We start from the raw sequence: 12,110 nt of genomic DNA on the forward strand, positions 1-12,110 counted from the left end.
CAGCATGGATAAACTTCCACCTTCTTTCCCCAGCCCGATGCGGTGAGATTTTTGCTTCCCTCACAAAGGGGTAACCCTAAGCTCTGGCTCTATCCAGGGGGTCAGTTCTGTTCCTCACCTGACCCAGGCTCTGGGCCCCTGTCTCCTGTCCCTGCCCGGTCATTAAGAACCCAACTGCCACTCTTTAGGGTTTAGCTCTAGGTCTAGAATGTTCCTGGAAATCAATTCATGAGCTCATTGCCTCTGGCTTTCAGTGGTTTCTTCATTTCTGCCATCTAGAGACTTCCTTGTCTTTCTTTGAAATATTGTTGTTATGACTTAAGCAGCACTGCCACGTGTCTACACTTGGAGGGCACTTAGTTTGGTCCGCCATGTTGGGACTGGTCTCCTTGTTCTCTTAGTCTCTGCCTTTTCGCAGTTCAGAGCTCCACAGGCAGAAGAATGTCTATCGTGGGGATGAGGCTGACTTGACTTCCACCAAAACTGATCCTTCAGAAATTCTGGTCTGATCGTGTTATATGCCTGCTGACAACTTTTCATTAGCTTCCCATCACCCAAAGTTTAAAGTCCCAATATTTTGCTCAAGTATTTAAGGGCCTCGACACGCAAACACCCCTCCCGCTGCTCTCAGTCACATACGAAGTTCTTACAGCTCCCTGAATTCACCATACTATTCTATATCCTCACGTCTTTGCATATGCTGTTCCTTCTGGGGGAATCCTCCCTTCCCTTTGACTGCTGGGGGGCTCATCTACTGATTCTTTAAGGTCCATGGAGCTCCAACATTCCTCCCCTATAATCCTCTTACTGCCCCATATTTGCTTGTATGGTTGCCCTCTCTATGTGGACTTGACATTCTTCATGAGCATCTATCTTCTCCTCTAAATACACTCCTGGAAGGCAAGAGCCTATTAATTCTCTCTGCATCTGAATTCACTGTCTATGCCTTACATATACCATGCATGCAATAAATAGTTGGTGAAAGACTGCTGTTTCGGCAGTAGAATTTGAACTTGGATGTTTGGAGTTCTAGATTGCTGGTAATCCTTATGCTCAGTATCTGAAATTGTAATCATTTACCCAGACACCTGGGCTTCCCAACTGGCTGCTGTTATTGCCCCTGGTGATGCCATGAGGAAAATAGTATTACCAGCCTCTAATTTCTAGAAAACAATGTCAATATCTCCATGACGTCTTCTGCCAAACCTGAGGTGCTACTGGCTGGCTTTGGCCATTGGCCACATCTGTCCCCTTTCTGGCTTCACTCGGTTGTGTCTCACCTTGCAAGTGGGTCAGCCACAGAGGCTGGTTGTGGTGCTCAGAGGCAATCGACAGGGTGTTGAGGGCAACGACCAGGATCACCAGCCAGTAGAAGACTTTGGACTTGATCACGTCATGGCACTTCCAGCGAAAGATGCGGTTCCACTGCCTCCAGTGGCGACTGGGAGAGGAGACACGGGGGAGGCAAAGAGCTGCTTTCCTCTGAGCTCCCCCCCCTTTCTGGGATTGCTTTCCGACGGGCTCCAGCCTGACTCCATCCGATTGCCCACTCTCTCCTCTGGCCACATGGGAGACGCTAAGGGCGTGAGCTGCAGGGCCAGACTGATTTAAAATCTTGCTTCCTACTTGTGAAGCTCTTCCTCTTTCAAAGGAGAAAAACAATGATCCCAGGAATTAAAGATAATGCAAGCAGAATGCTTAGCACAGTGCCCGCCATGGAACAGGGGCCCCACACGCTTGCATTTTAATTAAAGCACACGGGGTGGGGGGGTGCATTTTGTTCATTAGAAAAACAATTGTGTAATGGATTAGTCATATCTGGTGTTGGTGAGGGTGTGTGGAAAGGGCACTGCCACGATCATTGCAAGATTTTTTGAAGAACAATTTGGCAGCATTGACCAAGGTTTAAAAATATATGTGCTTTAATCCAGAAATTCCATTTCTAGGAATCTGCCTGATGGAAATGTTCATACTTATGCAGGACTGTTCCTACAGCGCTGTTGGCATTGCCAAAACCAGCAAAGATTAATATTTTGTGGTATATTCATCCCGTGGACTAACACTCAAAGATACACCAGACAAAGTTAAGCCATCCAGCCACGGACAGGCATGGAGGAAACTTAAAGGTCTATCACTAGTTGAAAGAAGCCGGTCTGAACAGGCTACGTGCTGTACGATTCCAAATATATGACATTCTGGAAAAAGCAAAACTACAGAAACGATAACAACCTCAGGTCGGGGGAGGAGGGATGAGTACGCGGAGCACAGAGCATTTTTAGGGCAGCGAAAATACTCTGAATGATATTAGAATGATGAATCCATGTCATTACACATTTGCCCAAACCCACAGAGGGGACAGCACCCAGAGGGAGCCCCAAGGTACACCACGGCTTTCTGGTGGGCGATGTTGATTAATGGGCGGTGCCTGTGTGCTGACGGGGGGATATGAGAAATCTCTGGAACCTTCTGTTCCATTCTGCTGTGAACCTAAAACTGCTCTAAAAAAATTAAAGTCTTAAAAAAAAAAAGACACGTGCGTATGTATAAAAGTTGCCCTAAATAGATATTTTTTAAGTTAAAAATATGTTACTTGATACTATGTATATCTTCTTCATCAAGTGTTTGCCAGGACCTCCTGTATGCTGGGCACTGTTCTAGGCTCTGTAGTGAGGGTAGTTAGCATAAGGAACCCTGCATGTAAAAAGCCAAGCCAAACAAAAAAACCTGGTGTGTGTGTGTGTGTGTGTGTGTAAGAGAGAGAAAAGCATAGCAAAGGTCTTGAAGGGATACGCATCTGTTACCATGGTTACCTCTTTGAAGGGCAGTGGGGACCATCATCTTTTCTTTGATGTATTTCTCTGTTTGATCTTCCAAATTCACAAGTGGGTATGAATTTGGAAGAGGAAGCAGCCAACCAAACAAACACACCTTCCTCTTGAGACAAAGACACTTGAGTCTGGAGCCTCCCCTTGTCTCCAGAGTCCTGGGGCGGCCAGCGTCCTTCCTGAACACCTCTCTGTGCTACCTCTTTGCAGCACACAACTTCCCTCTTCCTGAGCAGAGCTTTCTAGGACTAATTGTCCCACCAACACCACTCTGATCACATTTCTTCCCAATGTAGTATATAATTAGGTCATCTGCTGAGTGGCCTCTGGTTGCCCTAAAGTATGGCGAACGTGACTCTAAGGTCCAGTAAATGGGGAGCAGTAAATGGGTTCTAACTCCCTATCTCTGGGAGTTCCGAGGATGGGAAGACTCTGGGGAGAAGGGGATACTCACACAAACTGAATGATTTTGTTCAAGCCCTCGATTTCATACAAGCTCTCTGTGTCAGAGCCTCCTTCATCCAAAGACAACTTCCCTGGGAACAAGAGAGAAAGAGTGGACCAGTCTTCTGGGCCCCTCTGCGCTAGACACACCTGGAAAAGGGGCCATTGACTGGAGACATCTGTGACAACGGGCCCTAGGCAGGCCTGGATCCCTGTGTGTTTGGGCCCAAGAAAGAGCCCACACCTGGGCAGGGGGTAGTTATGGACAGGTAGTATGGTGCTTTGTACTCTAGGAAGAGCCCCGGGCACACCCGGATGCCATCATTTCCAGGTGTAAGGCTTTAGGCAAGTCACTCGCCCTTTAAGGGCCTGAGTTCTCTTACCTGCAGCATGGCAACGTTATACCGCTCCGCGGGCCTCCCAGGCTTGCAGGACATTCCCTGACTCAGTGCTCCCAGTGGGCACTGACTGCGTGGGGCAGCTTAGGGATGAGGAGGGCATGCTGACCATGCCTTTGGGCCCAAACCTTCTCTCAAGTCCTCAACGTCCATGACCTCGCCCTGCGTGATCCAGCTCATGTAGCCCCGCAGGTCCTCCTCCAGCTGCTGCTTCTCCCGGAGCTTTTGGAAGGTTCCCCTGGACTTGGCCTTCTCCCGCTCCTTGGTGAATTCCCTAAAGTGGAACAGGGGAGACGAGGGAGGGAGGAGAAAAGGGAAAGGGGGTGGAGGAGGACTGAGTGTCCCAAGGACAGAGAGAGCACATTCTGTGGCTGGGTGTGCCCCCGCCTTCTGGTCCAGGGGGTCACCTGGGGTCCAGGTGTCCTTCCAGGTGGTGGAAGGGCAGCCACTCTCCCGCCCCCTCACCATCCCCCCCGCCCCCACCAGGCAGCCTGCCTTTCTCATTGCTTTCTGCTCCTCCCATCTGATATTTCATCGTATCTCATCTTGGGGTTTCCTTCGATATTAAGCGTTAATGACATGACAGCCCATTGCCCTCACAGAATCAGCCACGGACCTTCACGTTCTCCACGCTGCCCAACCTTGAAGCTACCTGAGAAATGTAGCTGGGCTTATAGACCCAAACCCTGGAGGGAATTCTCCTGAGTCTAGAAGAAACCATGTGGCACCACTAGAAGGAAGGGACCCGAGGGCCAGTGAGCAGTCTTCCGACCAGCAGAGGCAGTCCTCGGCCTCTAAGCAGGGTCGGGGGAGGGGGAGACTGGAGCACGGTGCTGGGCTTGTGACATGAGCACCTCAGCCCTCAGCACCGGCCCCCAGGGGATGAGCACAGGCAGGGGCTCTGGACCTTTCCATGCTGTGGATCCTTGGGTAGTTCCACAAAACGTATGGGTCCCTCCTCAGAATAATGTTGTAAAATACACAACATAAAACACTCTCACTGCAAAGGAATCGATTATATTAAAATACAGTTACTGAACTATAAGGAAATCGTCATAAAATACCACATATGTTTCTTTATTAACTCATTAACTAGCAAGGTCTGGTTGCCAACCTAACAACCATTACAGTTTCAAAGTAGTAGGGAGTGTAAGCACTCTTTGCAACATTTGTAACGGGACACGTGGTTTCTACTGGGACAAGTCAGAGTCACTGCTAATAACACTACTGTGGCATGTGGTCTCCAAGCCTGATAAAAGGAAACACTGAACTTCAATTAGAGTTAATAAAAAGCAAAGACAAGTTCTTCTTATTCAAGTTCATGGAACCCCCTGAATTCTGCCTACACAATGCCTGGGGGGAAGCTTCTGGGGTGGGGTGATGGCAGTGGGGAAGTGGGCACATGGTCACTTCCAGACTGTCCACTCTGGTTGGCGGGCGGGAGGCAGGAGCCCTCACAGAGAATACCTCTCTCATTAATAATGACTGTCAGTACTTAGTGCTCGTTATGTGCTCAATTCTAAGTGCTTTGTATGTATTAGCTCATTTTCTCCTCCCAACAACCCTATGAGATTATTCACATTGGAAGGATGTGGACCCTGAGGCACAGAGAGGTTAGGTAATTAGCTAAAGGTCACACAGCCCTCAAGCAGTAGTGTAAGGATTTAAGCTCCAGGGCCCGGCGCCTCACCGGAAGGCTACACTGACCCGTGATGCCAAAGCATCAGCTGCCTCCAGGGGCAGGAGGCCAGGGTCTCAGGGGCTTCACTCAGAGGGAGTGGGGGTGCAGAGGGACCAAGGAAGAAAGGATGGGAGAAGGCTGGAGGAGAAGGAAAAAATTAAAAATTAAGGGGCTCCTACCTTTATCTTCAATATCCCCCTTGCTAACCTGGGAGCAGGCTCTTGGCAACAGGGATAAGTGGAGGTTCTAACCCACATCTCCCTGCCCTGGTCCTCCTCCTCCTCTCTCTCCTCTTTCTTCTCTACCCCCTACTCTCTTTGTCCCTCTGGCTCTTCTTCTCTCCCCTCCTCCCCCCACCCTGCTGCCCCTTCTCCCTCCCACCTTCCCTCCCTCTTCTCCTCTCCCATCTCCCCTCTCCTCCCAGCTGCCTATGAGCTTCCTTACCCGCTCAGGACACCCAGCACCAGGTTGAGAATGAAGAAGGATCCCAGCAGAATGAGGGTGACAAAATAGATCCAGGGCCACTCGTTCCCGATGGCATCATTGACCTGGTCCAGACAGAGGTATGAGTCCCATTCACACCTGAGGACTCATATCCTGACCTGAGGACTCACGTCCCCTTCCAGACTTAGGATTCTCAGTCTCCACCTGACCCTGGGGGAGAAGGAGAGAGGCCATCTGGGCCCAGTGAGGGGACACTCCTCCCCGCAAAGCCCTAGGGCCTGGAGTTAGAAGGGCTTCTCAAAAGGAGCCTTGCTGATTGTCCACTTGGCCCAGACACGATTCACCCATTTCTCCCTCCAACCATCCACGTCCCTGGCTCAGCTCTCTCATACACTCTCCCCCCAGGTGGTTTCTTGACAGCTAAGACTTTTCAAAGTAGAAGAAGCACAAAGAATTCTTGGACTGAGCGTGGCCAGCTCGTTCATGAACAAGCTCTGTGACCCTAGACAAGTCACCTAACATCTCTGAGCATTATTCCATCTGTCCACGGGGATGATGCTATGTGCTTGCCCCTCACAGACTTGTAGCAGAGGTGAAATAACACATGTGACAGGCCTTTGAAATGTTTGATAATTTGCTCCCATAATATGAGCTTACAAGAACTATTCGTACTAATCCTTTCTATTTGCAAAGCATCTGACAGTTTGAAAACCTTTGCCTCAACAGGCAGTGTCACGTGTGGTTAAGAGTTCTGGGATCAGAGCCAGATGGATGAGTTCAATTCTTGGATCTACTGCTCGCTAGCTCCATAACTGCTGGCAAGTTACTGAACCTCTCTGAGCCTCAGTTTATTCATCTGTAAAGTGGGAACAATGCCTTCCGTGGTGGGAGGATTAAATAAGAAATGCAAACTAGCTCGGGTAACACCAAACAAATAATATACTCCAACAAGGAAACTAATGTAGCATTGATGCTGCTGGGACTGTTACAATTCAGCTAATCTGCCTAGTAACCTGTAACTACCCTGTGATGTAGTGGTATTTGTATTTTATAGGCAAGGAAAGTGATACCTAGTGATATTTATATCAGAAAGCAGTCTTGCTCTGGGGCAAAACGGACTCAAAGGGCCCTTCATCCCTCAGGAAATCTGAGATTCGAGGTCATCAGGAATGAGCCACCCACGGGCAGTTTTCGGGAAAAGTTAGAAAAGTTGAGACAGAACCCCTGGATTCCTGGTATCCTCTCCTCACCCACCTCTTAGGTCCCGCACAGACAGGTTGTACCTTGGGAACTGCCCAGAGGATACTGGGACACACACACTTGGGGACAAGAAGGGGGACATGCACCCTATGTAGGTTTCCCAGGGAGGGATGAGAAGGAGCAGCGGACATTAGAGTCAGACCAACAGCACCACCACCCCCCCGGCCGTCCCTAGAACCTGGGGAATGAAGGTAGGGGGCTCTGCAGCCACAGGGGCCAGACCCACCCAGTAGAGAACGTCGGTCCAGCCCTCCATGGTGATGCACTGGTACACGGTGAGCATGGAGAAGCCAAAGTTGTCGAAGTGGGTGATGCCGTGGTTGGGCCCTGGCCAGCCGCCCCGACACTCGCTGCCGTTGATGGTGCACGGGCGCCCCGATCCCGTCCTGGCGCAGGGTGAGGGCTTCTCGTTCTCCACCGTGGCCATGATATCTGGAGGCAGAAGGCAGTGCAGGCATCAGATTGGAAGTGTGGGTGGACAAGAATGGGAGAAGAGTCATCTGCGATTACTGAGGACTAGGTCTAGAGCTCACTCAGCCGGAAATGCAAAGGAGTGCTCCCCAGGAGCATATGGAGCTGGAGGAGGAGGACTGCTGGGGCCCCAGCCGGCGGTAGGTGTCTACAGGCAGCCGCGATGGTATCTTGGGCCCTCCGGCCTCATTAGAGGGTCGTCTTCAAGGATTAGTTTCCTATGAAGTACCACTTGTGTAGCAAGGGTAACGTGAACGTCATGTTTACCCACAGAACTTTAAAAAAGGAGGCAGCATTGTGGCTGGGGTGGAGGTGTGAGGGTGGGGCCACCCGTGTTCTGACTTGAGTTCTTTCTGGGAGCCACATGGAGATGTCCCAGTGGGACTGAGATGAGCTGCCCTGAGACATGAAGTTTTAGGGGCAGGGGTCTGCTCCTAGCAGGCGTTCCCAACAAGCTGCAGTCCCCTCTGTGTCCCTGGGTGGTGCTCATATTGTCTCTAAAATCCTTCAGAGTCGATGACATCCTGGGTCCCCTTTTATCTTGGGATGTTTTTGTCTCCTATTGTGTTCAGAGATTCGATGAGCTCATCAGAGCTGGAATGCCCTACCTCACCCATATTTACCAGGTTGGCTCAGTCTTCTAGAGATGGGAGAGGAGAACATTGATGAATTCTGAGCTCTGAGTGGGTCCCTGACCCCTCAAGTCAGGTAACTCCCATCCCAGAAAGGTTTTGGAGCACCACTGGCCAGCACTGGTCAAGAATGCATGAGGACACCAGGTGAGACCTCCGGGTCTCAGATTTGAAGGTTGTGATAAAGTCTCCTTCTCGGGGCACCTGGGTGGCTCAGTGGGTTAAAACCTCTGCCTTCAGCTCAGGTCATGATCCCAGGGTCTTGGGATCGAGCCCTGCATCTGGCTCTCTGCTCAGCAGGGAGCCTGCTTCCTCCTCTCTCTGCCTGCCTCTCTGCCTACTTGCGATCTCTGTCTGTCGAATAAATAAAATCTTAAAAAAAAAAAAAAGTCTCCTTCTCTCTGTTTGGATAAGGCTCATTATAGGACTTAGATTGTTACAGGAACAGGAAGGGGCTGAGCTGGGAGAGAACTAGGAATGGAACCACCAAAAGCTCTATCAGAGTTCACTGCCTTGTCTTGGATTTGGACCTTGGGCTGCCTGTCCCCTTGTCAGTGGGTCTGGGGAAGTGAGGAGTGTCCTGCGACACTGTGGATCTTGGCAATCTTGTCCATCCTGGGTTATTCTGGTGAGTTCGAGTCTGGGCTTTCGGTGGGAGGAATTGTCCTAATAGAAGTCCCCTCTTTCTTGTGCCATGTTCAGTTCCTGTAGACCCCAGTAGAAGTTAGGCTCCTAACCGAGACAGACTGACACCACCGGCGGGCAGCACTGTGTCTTAGAGTGGGGGACCCACACCCTTTCAGGGCACCCACCTGGTCAAAATAATTTTTTTTTAATTTTTAAAGAAAGATTTTATGTATTTATTTGGTGGAGAGAGAGCACAAGCAGGGGGAGCTGCAGGCAAAAGGAGAAGCAGACGCCTCACTGAACAGGGAGCCAGACATCAGGCTCGACCCCAGGACCCTGGAATCATGACCTGAGTTGAAGGCAAACAAACCTGAGTTGAAGACCCCGACTGAGCCACCCAGGTGTCCCTGGTCAAAATTATTTTTATAAGCATGCCAAGACATTATTTCATCTCCCAGTCTTTCAACGAATGCAGAATGGAGTTTTCTAGAGCCTACATGACGTGCGATTTCACGACAGACAGAACACAGAAGCAGCTGTGTGAATCTAGAAGATTCTATCAAGCCAACTCATTAAAGAGATTTAGACAAAATGTAAGAAGTACCTTTCTTTAAGTATTCTTGGTTTGGAAAAATATAGCTATTTTTCATACGATATCTATGTTCCTAAGTAACGGGCTTATCACTGTTCTTTTAAAATGAATTCATAAATTAATATTACGACATTTTCCTCAATTTTCCTATCTATGGATATCAATGAATATCAGAAACTAAAGTTCATATCAACAAAGGCTCTTTGGGGTCCCTAATAATTTTTAAGAGTGTAAGGAGTCCTGGGACAAACAGTTTGAGAACGGCTGCTTTGGAAGGCTTGGCTCAAGTTCATTTGAACCTCAAGGTATGTTCTCTCTGATAACCCTACAAATGACCCTTCGGCTCTTGGGTGTTTTCTTGGGATCCCCTTTAGACACCAATCTGTGGGGCCCTGCTTGGAAGGGCCGCTCAGATCAAAGCAAAAACAAGGGCTGCAAAGAAAAGTACAAATAGAAATTCAGGCTTGTCCCAAGTCCGCATCTCAGTCCACAGCTGGCCCAGAAAGCCCAAGGATACCACGCTGGTCCGGGCTGGTCGTGCTGCAGATTAAACCGTGGCCCAGTCCTTGGCCCACTTCCCTTGATCATTGACCTTGGCAGACCTGTCCTTGTCCAAGAGCGACCCATTCCTCAGGATAACCGGTGTGGGAAGCAATGACCTAGTTGCGGGGTCCTTCACGGCTGAGGTGGCCGTCCCTTTTGAGTTGCCCTAGGGCCACTCCCTCCTCCCCACGGCCCTGCGAGCTCACCTGTCCCAATGAAGTAGCAGGTCTTATGCATCTTGCCTTTGAAGAGCTCTAGCCCGATGATGGCGTAGATGATGACCATGAAGAGGACGAGCAGGGCGATGTGGAACAGGGGCAGCATGGCCTTGAAGATGGAATTGAGGACCACCTGCAGGCCTGCAGAGGGGGAGCAGGGAGGAGGAAAGGAGAGTCATCTCCTCTCTTTGGCTCCTGGCCCTCCCTCTCTCTATATCCTGGGAAGCCTCGGGGACAGCAAGGTGGGAGGGGGGCCCAGGGCTGGGCAAGGGAATGGGCTGGGAGAGGAGGAAGGGCATCTGAGGGGCACTGGCACCCACTCGGCACCCCGGACACCAGCCGGAGGGGTCTGAGCACGCGGAAGGCTCTCAGGGCCTTGACATCCAGACCAGCCCCTTTGCTGCTCATCGGGGCTGTGTTGCTTTGGATGACGTTAACCTGTTCCAGAATCACGGTGAAAACCCTAGAGTGGAGAAGAGGGAGAGAAGAGGGTCAGATAAGCCCCTGTTCTGTGGGTCTGGAACCCCGTGTCCCATCTGTGCTCAGGCGACACTGTGGAAAAGCCTAGCGGGGAGTGATAACTCTCATCTACCACTAACTCAGATTTGGTGATGCCTGTCTGGAAAATTTCATTAGAAAAGATTCTGAGGCCAAGTTCAGACTCAGGGAAAAGAATACTAGATCCCGCTGAGATGTCTGGGTGCCGAAGGGAGTTGAAGTCCACGTGCCATGGAGACACACGGTCCCCGGCTGGGGAGTTGAGTGTACCCCATGGTGGGTTGAAGGTCACCAGCAGCGGTGCCCTCAGTGGGGACCCAGAGCAGAAAGCCGGAAGCTAGGTCTCTCCGTGAGGGTTCCTCGTGCTGTGCTTTCCGACAATGCCCTTTTATTTTCTTCCCTGCTCATCTGCTCCTCCTCTCAATTTACTCCAAGTCCCGTTATTGTTTAAAGGCCATCTCCAACCCTTCTTTATGAATCCTTCCTTTGACGACCGAACCTCTGGGACACTCTCCTGTGTCAGTACAATGAGGCACTGTGTGGTAGTGTCTTCTGACACTCCATTATTCTGTATACATTGGTCTTGGCCTCCCACCAAGGCAGCTCATTAAGAGCGGAGGCTGATTCACAGACTTCTGTCTTCCCCAGGGTGCCGAAGGGCAGTGTCGTGTTGAATAGCAAACTCTGGAACCAAGATCGCCTGGTTTGAGTCTTGGCACTGCCGCTGGCTGGCTCTGTGACCGAGGGCTGGTTGCTTGACCTCTCTGAGCCTTAGCCTCCTTAAATGGGAAAACTGAGATGGTTGAAGATCCTCAATGAGATGTTACATGTAAAACACATAGTAAGTGCTTGGTAAATGCTCCTGTTATAATGGTGGTTATTATGTTATGGACTGAACTGTGCGCCCCTCACATTCATATGTTGAAGCCCTGACCCTCAGTCCCTCAGAATGTGGCTGTATTTGGAGACGAGGCCTTTTTAAAGACTGAAGTGAGGCTGTGAGGGTCGACGCCAAGCCTGTCGGACTGGTGTCGTTGGAAGAAGAGGGGATTTGGAGGCGCGAAGAAGCCCCGGGGGGAGCGTGCGCACAGAGGAAAGACCACGGGCTCATGGGGAGGAGGGGGCCACCCACCGTCCCAGGCTGCAGCCAAACCTGGTAACACCTTGATCTCTGGACCTCCAGGCTCCAGAGCCGGGGGAAGACAAATACTGTCGTTAGAGGCCCCCTGTTGGTGGGACTTTGTTACGGCAACCCTAGCCGACAAATACAGGTTCCTAAATGTCCATTTTTGTGAACCCAGATAGCAGGTGCTTAGTACAGGACCATGGAAGACATGAATAGATGACAAAGGTTGAGAAATTTATAAACGTCCAGAAATTGCTGGCCACTGAAACCACGTCCATCATTTCCAACTGCGTGTGATGTGAGAACAAAGGAACGTGGAGTGTCTCGCTGGGGAAGGGGTGTGTGAGCTGG

General features: G+C 50.5%; 1 protein-coding gene across 1 annotated transcript in view; it reads right to left on the reverse strand.

Moving 5' to 3' along the window:
- Window positions 1-12,110, reverse strand: part of LOC111150995 (calcium voltage-gated channel subunit alpha1 S) — a 66,769-nt gene that overhangs the window by 37,590 nt on the left and 17,069 nt on the right. The window contains exons 4-10 of the mRNA XM_022508677.1: window positions 10,456-10,598; window positions 10,124-10,276; window positions 7,279-7,484; window positions 5,793-5,896; window positions 3,796-3,941; window positions 3,280-3,361; window positions 1,281-1,441 (exon numbers count right to left, since the gene is read on the reverse strand). Of these exons, the coding sequence (XP_022364385.1) occupies window positions 1,281-1,441; window positions 3,280-3,361; window positions 3,796-3,941; window positions 5,793-5,896; window positions 7,279-7,484; window positions 10,124-10,276; window positions 10,456-10,598 (995 nt within the window). The remainder of the gene's footprint in view (window positions 1-1,280; window positions 1,442-3,279; window positions 3,362-3,795; window positions 3,942-5,792; window positions 5,897-7,278; window positions 7,485-10,123; window positions 10,277-10,455; window positions 10,599-12,110) is intronic.

Source organism: Enhydra lutris, unplaced genomic scaffold (genome assembly GCF_002288905.1).
Source record: "Enhydra lutris kenyoni isolate GAN:26980312 unplaced genomic scaffold, ASM228890v2 scaffoldscaffold25, whole genome shotgun sequence".
Classification (NCBI taxonomy): Eukaryota; Metazoa; Chordata; class Mammalia; order Carnivora; family Mustelidae; genus Enhydra; species Enhydra lutris.